We start from the raw sequence: 20,697 nt of genomic DNA, 5'->3' as shown, positions 1-20,697 counted from the left end.
GGAAAATAGATGAAGATAAAATAGCTAATTGAATTTAATAATCTTTGGAGCAGTGATTAATACCAGATTGCTAACAGAGAAATAAATTAGCATGATTCCTAAAGCTAGATTGAATAGATAAATGTCTTCCAGTTTTAGTCTTTATAATTGGATAAAATTTGGTTCTCGCATTTCTTGTTTCCAAACTTCCTTATTACTATATGTGTCCTAACATTGAGTTTCTATTGTTTTAGGCAGATTGAGTATATCTTTGTTCCTTGAAACATATAATTGGAGAAAGAGAAGGAAGAAGAAGAAAAAGAGAGGAGGAAGAAAAAGAGGAGGGAAGGGAGGCGAAGGAGGAGAGAAAACAGAACTTAGTTTCATTGAACATTTACAAAGAACCTCAGAATGTAACCAGCTTTAAGAGGCTTATCTCAATAGTTCTCTCACACTCACAAAAATGAGTTTATTCTATTCTTTCTTCAATTTTTGCTTAGGAAGTGGGGGCCTAGGGAACTTAACTTGCTTGAGGGCACTTAACTCCCAAGAGACTGGGTATTAATTGAAATCCAGACAGTCTGTAACCCCAGCCCTTCCTGCAAACCACTGTGTCATATTCTCTCTAATAGTTAAGTGATGTCCTTTTATTCATTTGGTACAAAAGAGAAGACAGGCAAAATGAAAAAGCTCCAAACATCAGTTGAATATCAATCAGTATCATACACAATATCAGAGAATATTAAATCTATTTATAATATATAGGGACAAAATTAGTAGGAATATAATTTCCAAAGGGCAATATACATTTACAAAAATCTCACAGATCAAGTTTATGATCTAGAGTCAATCAGGTCCTGTAAACACCCCAGAGGCACCACTTATTAGGTCAACAACCTTGGGCTTTACTCTCTTAGCATAAGTATCCACTGTGTCAATGAAGGATAAGAATCTCTGCTTCATGGAGTTATTTTTTAGGGCTAATGAGATAATGAGGTAATGAAATAATAAGTAGTAATATGAATCCATTCTATTAAATGAATAAAGTTATCTTTGTAATTCATGAAAGGGCTCTTCTTCAACATATAAGCATGGGTCTAGGTGGATATAAAAAATGAGGAGTAATTATGCTATTTTAAAAAAAGGTATTTATATATTGACTAAGTAAATATATAGTAAATCCTACCTTATATGTTAAAGAATTAGAAAGATTATTGCAAATTGTCACTGATTCCCTTTGACATGAAAGGCACTTATAATTTTAACTTTACATAATTTAATGGGAATTAAACCCACTTTTGTGGAAATAGATAAAAGAATAAAAGGTTATAAAAATGATTCCTATCTGAACTTTTAGAAAGTATTTTTTGATTATAAACAAAGTAAGGATGTAATTTACTACAGTAAAATTATCTTGATCTTTCAACACATCAGACATCCATATCTAACAACAAAAATACATTTTAAGGAGATGTAATTATAGATGTTTCTTAACATAGTAGATCCCAAAAATTAATTAGACCCATTCTTACTGTCAAACAATGGAACCCATTCTAGCTAGTTTTAAGCAGAAAGGGAACTTAATAAAGGGAACTTAGGGAGCTCATACACTATCCAGGAGAGCCCTGGGGAGTGAGAGGCCAGAAATACACAAGCAGTATAGTGAGACTGGCCCACTGAAGATACCATTGAAGCTGAACACAAACCACCCAGAGCTTTTATGTCTGATGTTATTTACATGGTCTTATTTAAGCAGAAGTAAATATAAAACAAAACACAATTCTTAATATTTTATAACTGCTTTAGTTTATCTATATTGGTAAATGGATTAAATTTATTTAGGTAATTTGACAGTTGATGTCATAGTACTGAACAGAAAATACCAGGATTATATTGGGAAATGAAATAAATACCCCTTCTTTCAAAAATAACTTTGGCTATTCTCTGCAGCTTTATTTGAAACTGGTAGTTAGGTCTACACTATAGGTTATGAATGCTTGTTCAACTTAATTAAATATGGCTTGAAATAAAATTGAAACTTTTTAAAATATTGAAAGTGCTTTTAAAATCCTCAAAATGTATCTACTCTATGAAATGTATCCAAAATAACTGTATCCAATAAAAATCAATTTACTGATTCTAGAATTTATCTGATATTTTAATTACCTAACTTTTCTATAATCATTTTTCTAGAAATCTGAAACTTTTAGAACATGCTCAAAAATTAGGAAGAAAGCAAATTAGTTTACAAGATACATGCACAGGAGTAGGTCCACCATTGCAAGTTGTCCACAGAACAACACACACAGCACACTCTTCCTTACTTTTGAAACAATATAAATGAGCTTATTTTGAGATTTTTCAAACCACAGCATCCTAGAATACATGGTCTTCTGGAAAATAATAGTGGAAAGGTTGATAGTAATGACAGAGATCTATACTAATAAAAGGGTAATATGCTAATTAGACCGGGTCAACCTGACATCTTCCGGATGTCTGGCTTCCTTCCAGACAAAACCATGGTGGCGGGGGTTGAAGCAGAGGTGGTTAGGGGCAAGATCAGGCCGGCAGGGGAGCAAGCAGTTAGGGGTGCGATCAGGCTGGCTGGGGAGTGGTTACATGGCAATCAGGCCGGCAGGGGAGTGGTTAGGAGGCAATCAGGCCAGCAGGCAGAGGTGGTTAGAGGTGATCAGGTAGGCAGGCAGGCCAGCGGTTAGGAGCCAGTGGTTCCAGATTGTGAGAGGAATGTCCAACTGCGGGTTTTGGCCCGATCCTGCAGGGGTTGGACATCCCCCGAGGGGTCCCAGATTGGAGAGGGTGCAGGCCAGGCTGAGGTACACCACCTTCCTACCATGTACAAATTTCATGCACTGGGCCTCTAGTATAAAATAAAAAATAAGAGGCATAAAGACAAACCCAAATAGATTTTGTCTAGGGCCATACCTCTCAAAGAATATTGCATGCTCCTGAGATTATAGCTTTCTATGCCACAACAGTTGAATAGCTTAGAGAACTAAACATTATTCTCCTTATATTCTCTGAGGAAAGTTCCCAAAGAACTTTAATATAAGTAAATTGAGAAAAGAATGATCAAAATAAACAAATTTATATTTCAGAAGCTACCTGTTTTTGAATCATTGAGGACATTAAAAAAGAATATTAATTAGTAAGATGTAACAAATAGGAGTGACTCTTGGGCCTATGTTAGCAGTTCTTTATAATGCAGCAATGAATAAGGCAATAGACAATGGCTTTCTTGAGTGATAAAAAAATAATTAAAATTTATATGCAAAGAGATCATAAAACATCAAAATCACCAAGGCAAAGGATTGTACCACCTCAGTTCCATAGACATCCCCTAACATAAAATTTTTACTTCTTTTTAACATCTAGGATGATCACTTTTTGATGCTTACTTTCAGCAGATAGCATGAAAGAAACAAAAGAATACTGGGAAGTTTATTCTGTTTTTAGTATTGTGACGTTTTTTGTGTGTTTTGTTTTATTTTTTTGTTGTTGTTGTTTTGTTTTTTTACCTTTGGAACTATACCCTACACTGAATTGAATCTACATTATGAATTTATAGGAGTGAGTCAGAGTGGAGAAACATGTTGATGTGATTTCATACCTATTACAGTGCTCCATAACCTGCTTACCACACCTATACAAGTGATTTAGATAATTTCAAATCATCTACAGTGCACCTCCTGTTCAGCAGAATGAATATGACAATGTGTCAATAATTCTCTTCTACTCTGCATCCAATATTCATTAAGCTCTTTAGACTTCACAAAATCTAGAGTATGTTTCATGAAATATACAAATTACAAAGCAATGTCTATTTATGTACTCACATTGATGTCTTCCAAATCTAAGTTATTTAGAATAATATTGTTTCTCTTCCAGATGATGGGAGGTCGCAGGGCTCCCTGAATGGCACAGCTCAGAACAGCACTTTGTCCCACAGTTGCCGCTGTAATGCTTACTTTCTGATCTTCAGGCAGACTCAACTGGATAACCTCTATAAAGAGAAAGTGTCAGTAATGTTGATGAGCACATAGTTTGTATACACTTTTTAAATACTAGCAAATAAGGCTTGTGATAAAATGAAAAAAAGAGTAATTTTGACATTTCAATTTAATTGATTGACAAGCATCCTCATGAGGGAAAGAACTATTAAACATGAAATGAATATCAGAAGTAGTTATAATAAGTCTGGCAGTTGCACCCAAAAAGAGAAATAAATTATTTAACTGCCAAAGCGACAGGTAGTGTGTCATTAGCATTAAAATAAAAATGATATTGTTTATTCATTGATAGATTTATATTGTAGGTGAGGTGAGATCATTGCTGGCTGGCTTCAGAGAACACAGGCATAGCTGGATAGATAAAATACATCATTATGGTGGGAAACATACATTGACTCAAAAGGAATAAGATTTATTTGCAAAGTTGAAGAAGGAAAAACTAAACTTCACCATCCAAACAGCAATTAAGTGAAATTCTGATAGTTGTCTTTATAAGATAGTGTTGGTACATACAGTCACATACTGATCTTTAAAATTTAAAGCTAATTATAATATGTAAAAATAATCATTAAATACATTTCTTCTAATAATTATGCTGAAGAAAAATATAATTTATAATCTGGTTCTGGCTTTCCTTTTCTGTTTTCAGACAATCCTTACCAACTTTGGAAATTAATAACTCTATCTTAGTCCATTATCCTGAGAGATGACTCAAATAATTCTACCAGTTTTCATCCAGGTGATAACTACCCTTTATTTTTTAACTGACCTCCACAGACACTCTAACTTCCGAAGCCATGATTGAGTCTTGCATTTTGAATTTGTTCAATCTTATCCAGGTTAGAAATATCACAAATCACTATTCTAACTGAAATTTCTATGGTGGTTAGGGGCACAATAATTGTCCTTTGTGCCTTTGTTGTGGTTGATGACATTTTTCATGGGTGGTTGAGTGGTGTAAGTGGTGCTTATACTTTGTACTAATTATGATCAGGTGCAATCATTGCTGTCTCCTTCAGAACACACCACCCCACATTCCCTTTCATCATTCTACCTTCTATCCTGTATTACTCTTGAGGAGAAAGAGAAACACTAATCAAATAAATTTTATAAAATCTATATATATATATATAAAAGCCAAGTGACAGGAATGACAGACGACTGTAATGACTGGTCGCTATGACATGTACTATGGGGGCCAACTGGTCCGATTGGGGCCCCGATCCCCCAACCTCCTGCGGACCCTCCCCCAGTCAGCCCAGCCCGAAATCAGGCCCCCCACCCCAATAGGGGGCGTGGCTGGCTGGCTAACCGCCCAAGGCCCCTCCCCCCGTGCCAGCCTGGCCCCAATTGGGCCCCCATTGGTGGTGGGGCTGGCAGCCAACCTCCAGCATCCCCTCCCCCCAGCTGGCCCCACCCCTGATTGGCCCTCATTGTGGGGGGGCTGGCCGGACCCCACCAGTGCACAGATTCATGTACCCAGCATCTAGTAGTATTTATAAAATATTCAATGAATAGATCTTTAATTTGTTGGTACTATAACAAGTTAAAAATGGCACACATCTTTGTATCAGAAAACCAGAATAATTCCCTACATGCACATGTTAGGTTAATGTTGTGATCTCAGTTATCATGGATTAGAACAGAACAAAATGGTTTCAGATGTCTGCGGCAGCAAAAGTCAAACTCCTGAGACATGATCTGGTGCAAAAGAAAAGAGGATTTTTCAGGTGCCAGCACCTGGGGAATGGTGGATTCCACTTCCAAAGATCATCTACCTTCCTTCTCAATCCCATGGCTCCTATAGGGAGGGGTGGACTTTCTTTTTCTATCCAATTACGCTTCTAGCTTTTTTCATGCTCAGGCCCTGTCCATTCATCTTTCTAGCCTTCAGCATGCTCAGTGTAAGAATCTTCCCCTGCGTCATTCCTGGCACTCTCCAACTGTACGGTAACAGGATCACTGGCTGCCACACTATTTTCTGGTGAAAATAAACAGAAATATATTGACTTTTACATGTGCTTATATAAATTCTAGTGTCTAAATCTAAAAGCCAGGGTTATTTAAGTTATCATTGTTTTGTTTTGTCAAAGAAGGTGGCAGGCACACTTTTAAACCCTAAAAGACACACTCAGCCCAAGTTTATTTTTTTGGTCATTACATCACTGAAAGAATGAAATGGATAACAAGCATCTTGCTGAGTCAGTTGTACTGCCAGTTTAATGTTCCCTCATGGCATTTATCTGTATTCACATTTTATTTCAGTGTTTACTGAATAAGAACATAAGAAATATTTTCAATCTGCTTTTTTTAATACTCATTATGTTATATAATATATATATATATATTTACATAAAATCACTAAAAAAACTATATTTGACCAATTAAGCATAGAATAAATTAAAATTTGCAGAATGTTTCTTTTTTAAAAATGAATATTATAAACTATAGGAAGAGAGAATATTATAAAAGTGATAGCATTATGTAAAGTATCATATAAGAATTATTAATAATTTTCCAATAACATTCTTAAATTTCAGCTTCTGGTTCCTATTAAAATCATGTAAGATATAATGGGACATCTGGTTCTAAAAACAGCATGCTGGCATTGGCTAGTCTGACATTTAGAAATACAACTGCTATTAAGTCACCTTGGAATCTCTTCACTAACCTCCTGTATCTGGTATTAGGTCCCAGGTCACTTGAATTGGGTGAGATTTTGGGAGTTACACATTACAATACTAATTAAATAATATTAACATGTTAGAGTAAATGCTGAAGTTTGGCACAACATTATATGAAACATCTTCCTGAAATGTAATTTTTTGAGAGGATGCATAATTTGAAATAAGAATTACTATCCACCCAGGAATATTAGCATGCAAAGCTTTTTATTTAATTTAGAGATTAAATTTTAAGTTGATTTTAAGATTATCTCAGTAATATGTATTATTAAATAATAATATGCATTTTGAAACTATTTAGAATTTCTCTACTATATATTTCATGCTATGTATCAACTCTTCCCTAATATATTACATAGAATTACATTTACAAATTCAATTATATCCACTTGTTACTTATCAAAATCAAGTGGTCCTTTCCTTAAATAATTTAGTAGTAAGATTTTTCTCTACATAACTATAGTGCTCACATTTACTAATCTTTGTGATAGTTATTAACAAGTAAAGATTTCATCTCTCAAAATCACAAATGTTAAACATTTTTATCCTTAAGTTCTAAATTTTATAAAAAATGCTTTAACTATGAATAAAAGACATAAAACATATCATATTTATGTTTTATAAATGGTTGTTATATCTAGAAATGCATGAATAACCTGAAACAATATCTATGAATTAACCTATAAATGAACTTAAAACTGATTTTAAGAGCTACTGGTTGTCTCTGAGTATGTGTATATTTGGGTGATTGTAGTTTAGTATAGAAATGTGAGTTTCAAAGAACAATAGTGAAAATCCTTTACCAATTATAGATCATTTATATTTTATAAATATACATTAACGATGGCATATTTTATTCTATAATATTCTATCCACAAACTCCTTATGTTGGTTATATACAGACAACTGCTTTGCAACAACTAATATCAATCATTTTAGCACCCGCTTCATTCCTTCAGCTCCAAAGATAATGCACTTTTGAAAGGTTTTTAATTAAAATTATGCATTGTACAATATCAAAAGTAATCTGATGCCATGGCAAAAGGTAAAAACATATAGGCTAGCTATAACAAATAATACTGAGCATTTAAAAAAAAATACTTCAGTACTACTTCCAGTATGTAAATTGTGCATTCGATCAGAGGCCATTTCAAGTACTCAAGAAAATAGCTCAAGCTATGGTGTTTCCTCTGATCTCATGTTATGAATGAAGACTATTTTTGTCATTTCCAGACCAGCTTTTTCTGTTTGATTACTACGAAAGCTAAGAGCTTGTAAAATAGTTTCTCCCTGCAGGTCTCTTTCTCATTTTCACAAGTTGGCATAGAGGAATATTAAGAGATTACTTTAAAGGAATAAAAAAAAAATGTAAGTCTCCTCTGGCAGAATCTGAAGCCAAAGAGACAAATAGTATAGTTGAACACAACTTCAACCACAGCAGGTAAGTAGTAATAAAGAATTTGTTCCAATAGCAACAAGGTAATAAGAATAGTAATAGGAATTTGGGTAAAAATAGTATGTGACTTTAAAATAGAACAGATTGGGAACAAAATATTATGAATATTTGTGATATATCAGTTAAAAAGAAGATAATTTTAGTAGCTTTACTTGAAAATAAATTATTTCAATATCATAAGAACATAATTTATCATAAAAATTCTGTTCCTCTAAATACCTATACCTTTTTAACTTCCTAAATTCAGACTTATGTTGAATATTTCATTTAATCCACTTAAATACTAGTCTTATATAATCTTATTGCCCTGATCATGCTTATGACTCCTATAATAAGAATGAAGACTAGAAAATTTTTCCCCACAATACTTTAAATGACATGTATTTTCCCTTCTCTACTTCACTAAAATAAATTACTAATTAAAAACAGATAATAATAAAATTATTAAGTGAGAAACACTTCACAAAAAAGACAGAAATCCTAGGTGGAATAAATTAGATATTCTTATAATAGGAAATGACAATTACTCAAGGACAAGCTCCTCAACTAATTGGGCTATTCTGGTATTATCTTTTTTGAAGAAGTAGTTGATTTCAAGATAAATGCTAATGCTTACCTAATTTAGAGAGGCCAAGACATACACTAACTTATTATGATAAAATGTCTAGTACTTTTGATACTAACTGCTTATCTATAAACTATTATATGCTTGCATTCTAATCCTATCTAATAAAAGAGTAATATGCAGATTGACCATCACTCCAACACACAAGATGGCTGCCCCCATGTGGTCAAAGATCCTGCCCCCATGTGGACACAAGATGGCCACCACAAGATGGCCAGCAGGGGAGGGCTGTTGGGAGGGACCAGGCCTGCAAGGGAGGGCAGTTAGGGGTGACCAAGCTGGCAGAGGAGGGAAGTTGGGGGCAACCAGGCCTGCAGGGAAGGGCAGTTGGGGGGGACCCAGGCCTGCATGGCAGAGGAGGGAAGTTGGGGGCGACCAGGCCTGCAGGCAAGGGCAGTTGGGGGGACCAGGCTACCAGGGGAGGGCAGTTTGGGGTGACCAGGCCTGCAGGGGAGGGCGGTTGGGGGTGACCAGGCCTGCAGGGGAGGGCATTTAGGGGCAATCAGGCTGGCAGGTGAGCTGTTAGGCATCAATCAGGCTGGCAGGGGAGTGGTTAGGGGGTGATCAAGCTGGCAGGCCGAAGCAGATAGGGGCAATCAGGAAGGCAAGCAGGTGAGCAGATGGGAGCCAGCAGTCCTGGATTGTGAGAGGGATGTCCGACTGCCCGTTTAGGCCCGACCCTACCAGGATCGGGCCTAAACGGGCAGTTGGACATCCCTCAAGGTGTCCCAGATTGGAGAGGGTGCTGGCTGGGCTGAGGGACAACCCCCCCCCATCCCCGGGCACAAATTTTGTGCACCGGGCCTCTAGTTTATATTATAAAACTCCAAGAATAAGAGTAAGAATGGAATTATTTGAAAGACATGAAAAGGACTTAGAATCACAAGCAGAAATAAAGGTATTTAGGCATTAGAATAAAAAGGTCATTTCTTCCTATGTCATTGGTGGGATTTAAAAATAATGAGAAATATATAAAAAGGCTTCAATAAAAAATATTCTGTCAAACAGTGAAGCAAAGGTTTTGTACAAAAGTGGAATTTCATTTTTATTCTCTTTATAACTCTGTAACGACAATACAATATTATAGATATGACTGTATTTTGATAATACTTGAAACAGTTTTACATGTTAACAATAGTGAGTCTCATTTTCTTTTTTTATGACTTTGATATTCCTTCTGTGGTCTCATGAATATAGCACAATTACCATTCAACTTTTTGCTCAACTTTCTTTCTTTCAAATAGTTATATACATTTGAATTTTAAAATGAAACATGTGAAGGAGAAGCCTACTCATTCAGTGATATGTATGACATTAATAACTGGAAAATAATTCTTTATGAAGAATAGTTTCCATTTGACACCTGACATAACAAAATTGTCTCCAACAGAAAATTAGGTAGCTGCCCAAAGTAGTCAAGTTAATTTTATTATTTGGAAAACTTCAAATGTGCATACAACTGGATGATTTTAATATTAAAGATGTATAGGCTGGAATAATAAGACATTGACAGTTCAAGGTAGATTCTACCAAAATTAACATTTCTTTACAAGTGAGTTGCTCCTTGTCAGGCTAGAGTAAAAGAGAATAAATGTCAGATTTACTGAGCACTTACTATTTTTCAAACATTGTTCTAAATATTTACTCCATTTAATCTTCAAAACCACCCTATGCAGTAAATGCTGTTGTGATCCTGATTTTTTTTATTTTTATTTCTGATGCTGTTATGTTAAAAGATATATTGAAACTTCAGCAGCCATCTTGTGATCAGATAGGAACTTTCCCCAACATACTAAGGATGGCTAATGCAAAGACAGAAGGCGTTCAGGTCCTTGATCAGAATTGGCCAAAAGAGAAAAAAAATATCTTGTCTCTGGACATCTTGCAGAGTAGTCATCTTGAAAAGATACATGCTACTGACAATGAAGTCTGAATAGCATGAAGGATAAAACCCAGATCCAAGACATGACTTTGATGCCTGCCTCAGTTTGACTTCCAATGCACACTATTTGGAAGCTTTTGACAATTATTTAAACTTTATGACTCTCATCTTTAAAATAAAAATGGCCCCTTTTGTATTGTGAAAATAAGAGATGACATTTTAAAATACTTATTACAAAACCTGGCCTTTAGTAAACTCAGAATATGCTGCAGCTGTTAAGACTGACATCACTTGGTGTGGGGATTGGGGGGATGAGAAGATATAAATCAAGAACTTATATATATATATATATATATATATATATATATATATATATATACACACACACACACACACATATGCTTATATACATAGGCCATGGACACAGGTAATAGTGGAGTGAAGACCTGGGTGTTTGGTAGGGGCTGGGATGAGGGGGCTAAAGGGGTTAAAGTGAGAGACATCTGTAATACTAGCAACAATAAAAAATATATATTAAAAAAAGTAAAGAACTATTGAAATACCTGTAGATTAAGATAGGCACCATTTCACCATGTTTAGGAATGATACATTATGATCACTTTGAGAAAGGCACTGTTTATATAAAATCATATTGGTTTTATTTTCATAGATATTACTTAAGCATGAGAGGAAAACCCAGACTCATGGCTCATAAGGCAGCATATGCTCTACTCTGGCTCTACTCTTGCATGTAGAGTACATGTCCTTGAGGTTGTATTTAAATATATGCATATTAAAAAATAAAAGACTATGGAACATAGTAATAATCACTCTCTCACTTAAAAAAATATGGAAAATATTGGTATAAACACCATATATGATTTCAGAAAGTGTGATATTACACTCTAAATACCTGAATTACTAAATACATAAAATACTGAATTAACTTTCCATCTTTAATAATTTTTAAAAGGTTTTAGTATGCCGAAACCGGTTTGGCTCAGTGGATAGAGCGTCGGCCTGCGGACTGAAGGGTCCCGGGTTCGATTCCAGTCAAGGGCATGTACCTTGGTTGCGGGCACATCCCCAGTGGGAGGTGTGCAGGAGGCAGCTGATCAATGTTTCTCTCTCATCGATGTTTCTAACTCTCTATCCCTCTCCCTTCCTCTCTGTAAAAAATCAATAAAATATATTAAAAAAAAAAGGTTTTAGTAAACTAAGAAGAGAAATTGCATAGACAGATGAGGGAGAGAATCTAACATGAAGAGTTTGCTGTGCACCCTCATTTGTCAGTCAGGGTAAAGCAATCAGCTAATCAATACCCATTCCTGTATGTTAACAGTGTGCTCAGTGGTGTGTTAAAAAGCCATTAGAGAATAAAGGAAAGAATGTTAGCCTTCAACTTATTCCTTCAACTTATCTCTAGAAACCCCAGGATGTTAATGTTGGAGTCAATCAAATGACACGTTATTTGCTCTTTCTTTAATAAATTGAATTTTTTCTCTATTTTTAAGATTACTGTCAGTCACACAGAGCTCAATGAATGAATTCTTCCCTGCATTCAGTGTAATAGAACTGAAGCCTCTCAGACTGAAAAAAACAAAACACACAAAACACTTTAGTGTTGTTTGCCTAATTAAAACAATTCAGATAAAAGAGATTACTACTTGCCTTAACATGCTGCTATTACTGATAAAACTGACAGTAGGTTCCAGAGCATTTGCCTTCACTATGAAGTTTTCCAGTTAAAGATTCTCTGATATGTTACAGCAAATAGATGTGAAAGATGGGGAGTTGGCCACTGGAGTTGGACATTTTGGCAGCTCTTCACAGTGTCTGACGAAGGGGTCTCAGCTATGCAAATCCAGAAACAAATTTAACAATTCATCCAGAATTAATTAGGCTATTGGGGATTTACTGAACTAATAAAAATCACAGAATATCTTTGTTCAGATTGGAATAACAATTTATTCATTTACATTTGGGATGACATCAGGTTTAGTCAGCTGTGAGCCTGGGAATCTCTTTGAATGCACAGGTCAACAGTTTCTCAAGATTGATGAACAGAAAGTTACAAAAAGAGAGTCTGCTATTCTCAAGCCAGTCAAGCTGTAATCAGCTAATGAATTGCCCTTTTCAACTCTAAAGACATTTCTGTCTACAGAGCCTTTCTTTTTCTTGTCACTTCCAAGTTTATTGACAAATTCTTAATTCTTCTTAGTTCTTGCCTCTTTTTTTATTTTTTTTTTCACAACATGAACATCACTCATATGTTTGCAAGGGGAGCATTAACTTAGGTAGGCTGTAAAGGAGTTGAGTATATTAGCGTTTTGTTCATGTTAGCAGATGTTACCATAGTCCTGGGCCTGGCAAACTATGTCGATGGGCCAAATCTAGCCCACCATCACATGTTTTTACATATAAAGTTGTATTGAAACTCAGCTATACCCATTCATTATTTATGCTATCATCTAGAGTTGCTTTCAGCTATACACTCATACATTCAAACCAATATTTAGGCTGAATAAATGTTATGGGCCATAAGATTATACTGTATAACTTAGGTGTGGGGCATGCTATACAATCTAGGTTTGTGTGAGTGCCTTCTATGAAGTTCACACCACAATGAAATCACCCAAGGACAAATTTCTCAGAACTCTCTTCATTGTTAAGCCATGTATTACTGTATAGTCAGAATTGTCTAGTTGATACAGGAAATTATGTGATGCAGAAACTAAAATATTTGCTCTCTGGCCCTTTACAGAACGTTGCCTAGTCCTTGAGACACTACTTTGCGGGTTTCTACATTCCTTGCACATGCGTTAGTAATTTAAATGTGATCTATTGGATTCGCTCATTGTTTAGGTTCAGAACACTAAGCATAAGATAATTTGCATGCAGAATACCTGGAAAATGCTCCTGTTTATTTATAGACTAGAGGCCTGATGCATGAAATTGGTGCAAGAGTAGGCCTTCCTTCCCCTGCTACCGACACCTGCTTCCCTCTGGCACCCGGGACCTGGGCTTCCCTCGCAGCCCCAGCTTCGTCCGGAAGGTCTTCTGGAAGGACATCTGGAAGGATGTCCAGTCTAATTGGCATATTACGCTTTTATTATTATACATGAGTTTGTAAGCAAGCAATGCATTTTTTATCTTCTTTGAGAGGTATGTAAATAACAAATATATGTTTTTATAATAACTATGACAGTTGCTACTCCTAGAGTCCAATGCAAAGTGTAAAAATGAGTTAAATACGTCCTGTCCAAATGCAATTTATTACTCCCTGATAGTAGCATCCCATGGGGTCTATCTTATCCAAGTCTATCATGTAGAACAATTATAATTCCTTCTCTTTTTAACATCCAATAAAAATACTGATTCCCAGGGCACATTTCTCAGCCAGTAGGGGAGCAATCAGATGATCCCGTGTGAATTTTTCACAGGGCTAATCTGTGAACAAGCTTGATTTCCAAGAAAGTGTTTACATTTTAATAGGCAACATTTTAATTCAAATGTGACTTTAACCACCAAATGCTTTGGAGAAGGAAAATCTTCCAAGGAGCACTTGTCAACTCTGCTACCTCCTCGTCTAGGAAATCAGAGGGACCAAGATCTGACCAAGGCAGGCTTATTTCTTTCCCTTTGACTAAACTTTAGACAAAACCTATCCAGATTATAAACCTCTGATCACCCCTGTCTCAGAGCATTTATTTTAGGAAATTTAAAAACTTTGTAAAAACTTTATCCTTTTGAGGTGTAAATCTTCTTGTCAGTTTTACAACCTAGGAATGTCTTTTTCAAGGACCTTTGAAATATGGTCATTAAGTAAGACAGTGTCCCTACACCAGTCTCTATGGGAGTGCAGGAGCCTAAATCTAGTAAGTGCCAATTAACAGACACCTTTGGTCTAATCAAGTTGAATAACTTCACCTCCACCCTTTTGTCCTTCAGTATTTTCTACTTGTTCATTCCAGAGCTTGATATCTGCTACCCATTGTTTCAGTGGAGTTGAGTTCAGTCTCTCTCCCTATTTTCACAGTCTTAACTCCTATATTAAAAACATTGGATAAACTCTTCCTTACATTTTTAACTTATCTGGTGCAGTGTTTCATTGACAATCAGAAATTAGGTTTTCTTTTCTGAAAAATCATCAGTATTTGCTTATCTTAATTTCCTCTCATTCATACTTAAGACACAGGGAGTTTACAAAGTATTAATGAGAGGACAAGTAACTCTGAAAAGGTATAGAGTTGAAGATTAAAAGAAAAGATTGTCCTGATTTATTATTACTTCTCCCAAAACAAACAAAAAAAAACCCCTACATTTAAGGATTTTTACAATCCTATGATTGCTCATACAATGATGGGGTTTATGTCACTTAGAAAGCTAGGAATGCATCGTCTCTGCAAATGATGTAGTTTCAATTACTTTAAAATGTACTTCTCTTAGGATTTCCAGGCATAATTTTAAACAATTTCACCACCTTGAAACTACAGGTCTTTAGAAATCCTATGTAAATACTGTACAATTGGAAGCTCTGGCAAATCAAATGCTATCTAAATGCCTAAAAATTCAGATTTAGGTCATTTATCATCAGAACAACAACAAAAAAAGATATGAACAATTATACACTTAACACAGTGAGTGTGAATAGATGTTCTGTACATAGATCGCTAAAATTAATGCACTAGACTTAAATTGCACATATTGAAAATACATTTATATAAATTAGACTTGGCATGGCTTTAATTTAAATCTATATGTACAGGTCTCGGATTTGCTAAAGCACATCTGCTTATTTGAGAAAAGGAGTTCAGTACAGCAAATATCAGAATCTACATTTTGTGGTTCTTTTTTTTTTTACATATAAAAATGTCAGTCTTTTATACCAATTCAATATTTGTAGTAAGTTCCTTGAATTTGTGGAGATTTTACTTAGGTACCCTATTTTTTATCTTGCTTATTTGAGGAAATTTTTGAACAGCACTAACTAGAAAAACTAAATGCATTTCTTTTTAATAGTGTTATGGCAAAATAACCAGAGACGGGAAAACAGACCACCAAGCATTCAGGAGATGCAGAAATTCACCTTTATTTCAGAAGCAGCGCTGCTGGCGCAGGGGAATCAGCTCCCAAAGCTGAGCAAAATCTATCCTGCTGAACCCAGTTATATATATCCCCAGATTCTGTTTCTTGCTTTCGGGTCTATGTGGGGGTTTTTCTAAAAGTTATTTTGCTGAAAAGTAGGTTATAATACTCCCCTAGCTGACACCAGCTGCTAACACCTAGGCACTTGGTTTCAGTTCAAAGCCTTCGCAACTTACTGCTCCAGGATGTGGGTCTGCACAGTGCAGCAAGGGGGGCTAGGCTGATTATAGATAAGTAAGCATTCTGTTACAGCAGAGGTTGGGCTAAGCTGCCATTACAAGAGTTGAAGGCAAATACAAAAAAGATTTTTAGTTTTTCTTAAAGAATAAAAGCTTAAACTGTGAACTGCTTCATATAAAAAAAAGTAAAATAGTTATTTTTGGTTAAGTAGATAAAAGATTGGGTCAAACTCTTCTGATGATTTCTAGCCTCGGATACTATATTCATTTCTTGTAATGACTACATGTTAGCAGAGTTCAATTCAATTGTGAAATGTCACTATTTTTATATTTAAGTCTGAGTTTTGTATTATGAATTTGTGATAAAAATACATAACATACCAGATTAAATTTGTTCATTTTAAATATTAATTTTTGATGGTATATTTTTAAAAATTATAAAAAATTAGCAGTATATTTCAATGTACATTTATAAAATGTCAACAGAAAAAAAACCCATAGTATTTTAAGCTTTATAATCTGTTTCATCTATAATTAAGGCTATTTTCAGATATGACCAAACACTGTACTATGTATAAAATTATTAACAGGTGGTTTTGTGTTGGTTGGATGCTATTTAGTATACAATGAAAGGAAACTGAAGGATTAGTGCAAAAGAAAAACACTCCATAAGTATTTGCTATTGATAGAATTTAAAAAATATGTATACACACACACACACACACACACACACACCTGTGTATTTGTCAGGAAACCAAACTTTAAAGTTTTACAGCATTAACATTGTAACAAAAGGAACCTCTTTGGGAAGAGAGCATAAGTGGGAATGAATAAGATGAAGAAAGAATAAAATAAAAAGAGTTTGTGCAGCTAATCCAACAGGAGTAATATACAGAATAAAAAACAGGCAACTGAGAAAATATTTTGTGAAGAATCATATCACCTACTGCTTTTCCCCCCTCCAGTGCTACCGTAGCCTTTGATGTTAGTAATACAAGGAATAAGAAATGATCCACATCCTTTTTATGTTTTCATCCTTCTTACAAAAAAATAAAGTTACTCCAAGACTCAACAGCCAGAGATGCATGGTCCAGTGACATATTTTGGATTGTCTCAAACTGCTCTGAAGGCATAGCTTTCATCTGAGTATGTCGCTTTCCCAAGGCTCACCCTCCACTTCCCCCCTCCCACAGTCTTGTTTGATTGGTGTGTCATGCATTAAAGTGGTAGCTACTGACTAAGTTAGCAGGTCAGGTCTGCAGCTTTACAGTTTATCAGGAAAATGTAACATGGGCTCCCAATGTGGAGAAGGCTCTAAGGAGGAATGTTAACATTGCCAGAGTAACATTTCAGTCAAGACAGGTTCTATTCTGCTTAACAGAGGGATGCAAAGAAATCTTGTCCCCAGAAAAATCTTCTGGACTTAAGCGTCCAGAGGTCTCAGGCCTCAGTATGGCATGTAAGTTTAGCTTTATAATCTCTTTTTACTGAGCTGAGATATCTGTTAACAGAGTAGTAATAAAAGCATAGGTTTAAGGGCACCCTCCCTCAAATGACTATATGTAATATAGGATACTTTATAAATATTTCAATTTACCATTAGATAAAACTCTGAATAAATATGTTTCTAATCACTTCAATAAAAAGTTAAAAATATAACAACTGATAAACAATTACTTAATTGCTCTTTATCAATAAAGTGATAACATGCATTATTTAAAGTATGTGGAAATATATCATTAGTATTATTTCCACCATAAAAAAATGATAAACCAATATAGGTTTTATTTTTTTTAATATGGTCAATAAAGTGTATCGATAATATTCTCTAAATGCATATTTACTAGTATTCCATTTATGTTGGAAACAGTAATACAAATGAATACACAGAACACAATATTTCCTAGTACTGCCCAATTATCAATTTAATATTGTATAATTCAAACTTTTTAGATAATTCAGACTTTTAGATAATTAGAAAACTCGCTATTTTGTTAAAATGGCACCCAGAAACACACTGGGATCCTTAAATAATTCCTCTTATACTCATAAAGACCAAGTGTTGCAATTATCATAGTTAAACAGAAAGCATTTTATATAATCCATATTTTTATCAAAATTCTAATTTAGTAGTTTTAAGAAGTAGGAATTTAATGTATTATCATGAAAGCATAAAGCTGGATGTAATAATCTCCCAAAGAGCACAATGTTAAAATTCTAGTGAGACAAGAAAAAATTATTATAATTTTCCCCTAAAGGCATGTTGTATAATTAGATTTTAATACATTGCTAAGAAATAGTTACTTAAATGTGCTTTTAAGGAAAAAATTAAAACCCAAACCTGCCTGAAATAATATTTATACATACACATACACACACACACATACATATATAGGTATATATACATATATATATACACACACACACACATATGTACGTGTGTGTGTATAATATTACATATCACACAGTTGGATATATTCCCAGTCACCAATTTACAAAAACTACCCTCATGGAAATCCATTAAATTAATTAAAGGTATGAATATTAGAGAGGATTGAAGGGAATTATTATAAATATGCTCTTTTAGTTTTCCTTCATCAAGAAAAACAGAATAGTCCTAACCGGTTTGGCTCAGTGGATAGAGCGTCGGCCTGCAGACTGAAAGGTCCCAGGTTCGATTCTGGTCAAGGGCATGTACCTTGGTTGCAGGCACATCCCCAATAGAAGGTGTGCAGGAGGCAGCTGATGGATGTTTCTCTCTCATCGATGTTTCTAACTCTATATCCCTCTCCCTTCTTCTCTGTAAAAAAATCAATAAAATATATTAAAATAAAAAAGAAAAACAGAATATTCACAACAATTTTTGGCCCCACTTTTTTAGAAATTTGGGCTTCAAGAAATGCAACAAAAGAACAGCAAACCAATATTTGTAGTTTCTAAGGTGCACATTCTTTCAAGTTTAGTTATTTATCATTATTACTACTACTGATAACATAAATTACCCAAATAAATCATTAAAAATATAGAAAAAGAATGTTCTAAATAAATGAGTCAAGTGAAATTCAGAGCATGTTGTATCATTGTGTTTGATCTACAGAAAGACGAGTATACATTTATCAGGGCTACAGATACATTTTTCAAAATAGCCTGCAAAAGCCAGTAGAAGGTACAGAAAAGTTTCAGAGTGATGAAAAGTGAGAAATGGGAAAACAGCAATACAGGACAAGATTTAATTTAGATAAGGGTAAGGTAATACACAGGAGTGCCAAGAAAAAGAAACAAATTGAAGTGTATTGGTTAGAAAATATGGTTTGGAGATTAACTATAGATTATTATGGGATAGATTTTGCTACATGACAGAGAAATAAAATCTAAATAAAATATAAGTTGTACATTAATGATATTATTACTTTTTTATCCATACACCTAAAATCCATTTTTAGCAAACAATAAAACTTTAAGAACAATAATGCATTTAATAGCTAAAATTTATTGAACACTAAGTACATGCTAGACATTGTGTTGGATTTTTATCTCAGTATTGAACACTCAGTGTTGAAGCACGTACTATTACTATCCTCATTTTACTGATGGGGTTTTAGATCTTAGATTAAGTAATTTTCAAGGTTGTACAGTTATAAATAGTAGAGCAAGGATGATGTGTTAAAAAACAGCATAAAATGTACAGAAGAGACAATAAAAGGAAGCATGCAACAGCAGTGAATATTAATAAATAAAAATAAAGGGTTTCAGTAAAACATGACTTACACAGTGACAATAATAGCTAATATACATGGAGTAGTTATTAGGTGCACATACATACTACTTTCCATGCTTCACTAGTTTTTTTTGTTTTTGTTACTCCTCACCTAAGGATATTTTTCCATTTATTTTTTTTTTTTTTAAGAAAGCGTGGAAGAGAAGAGGAGAGACAGAGACTGAGAGAATCATGGAGGTGTAAGAGACACATCAATAGGTTGCCTCCTGCACACACCCTAACCAGGTAGGGATAGAGCCTGCAACTTATGTACCTGCCTTTGACCAGAATTGAACTTGAGATCTTTTAGTCCTCAGAATGATGCTCTATCCACTGAGCCAAACTGGCTAGGGCACTAGTTTTTATTTATGTAATCATCACAGAGTATGTGAGTTAGAATTATTATTCCATTTTGAAGTTAGGGACACTAAAGCAGGGAACAAGTGTGTAACCTGCCTAAGGTCATAGAGCCATTAAGTGGTGAATGAATCTAGCGCTCCCACCCCTGTTCCAGGAAAGTGTTATCATTATGCTACACTGGTCCTAGCATTAATAAAGAAAGGCAAATACACAGTAGAATACAAGTTAGGAATAATTCAATGTGAAAATATGGCGATTACTGAAAAAGTATTTTCCTGGTCAATAATATCAAATATTATTAATAAATATTTATTGAAAACAGAAAATAACCTAAGTAAATTAGAAAAATTTTGGAATAAACATGAGCTCATTGAGAAAATAAAATAATAAAACAATATGATCTCTTACTTCCGTCATTGATACTACTTATTGCACACATAGTCTATTCTGGACAATATTTTGGTGTGAGAAATAGATTTTTGGAAAAGACAGAGATAATCCTATCCTCACAGTGCTTATATTCCAAAATGTAAAAACTACTATTATACCAAGGCTCAAATATTTACACTTTATTGCTAATTATATTCTTCCAGTTAGTT

The 20,697-nt window shown here is 34.6% G+C and overlaps 1 protein-coding gene across 4 annotated transcripts in view; it reads right to left on the bottom strand.

Annotated features, from left to right (window-relative positions):
* The window catches only part of FSTL5 (follistatin like 5), a 618,951-nt gene that overhangs the window by 219,095 nt on the left and 379,159 nt on the right, over window positions 1–20,697 (bottom strand). For all 4 annotated transcript variants that reach the window (XM_080673147.1, XM_080673149.1, XM_080673148.1 and 1 more), the window contains exon 7: window positions 3,834–4,000. In XM_080673147.1, coding sequence (XP_080529273.1) covers window positions 3,834–4,000 — 167 coding nt within the window. The remainder of the gene's footprint in view (window positions 1–3,833; window positions 4,001–20,697) is intronic.

Source organism: Plecotus auritus (genome assembly GCF_963455305.1).
Source record: "Plecotus auritus genome assembly, chromosome: 6".
In the NCBI taxonomy this organism is placed as follows: Eukaryota; Metazoa; Chordata; class Mammalia; order Chiroptera; family Vespertilionidae; genus Plecotus; species Plecotus auritus.
Note: the sequence above shows the minus strand (reverse complement) of the source record. Positions and strands in the feature narration are given on the sequence as shown.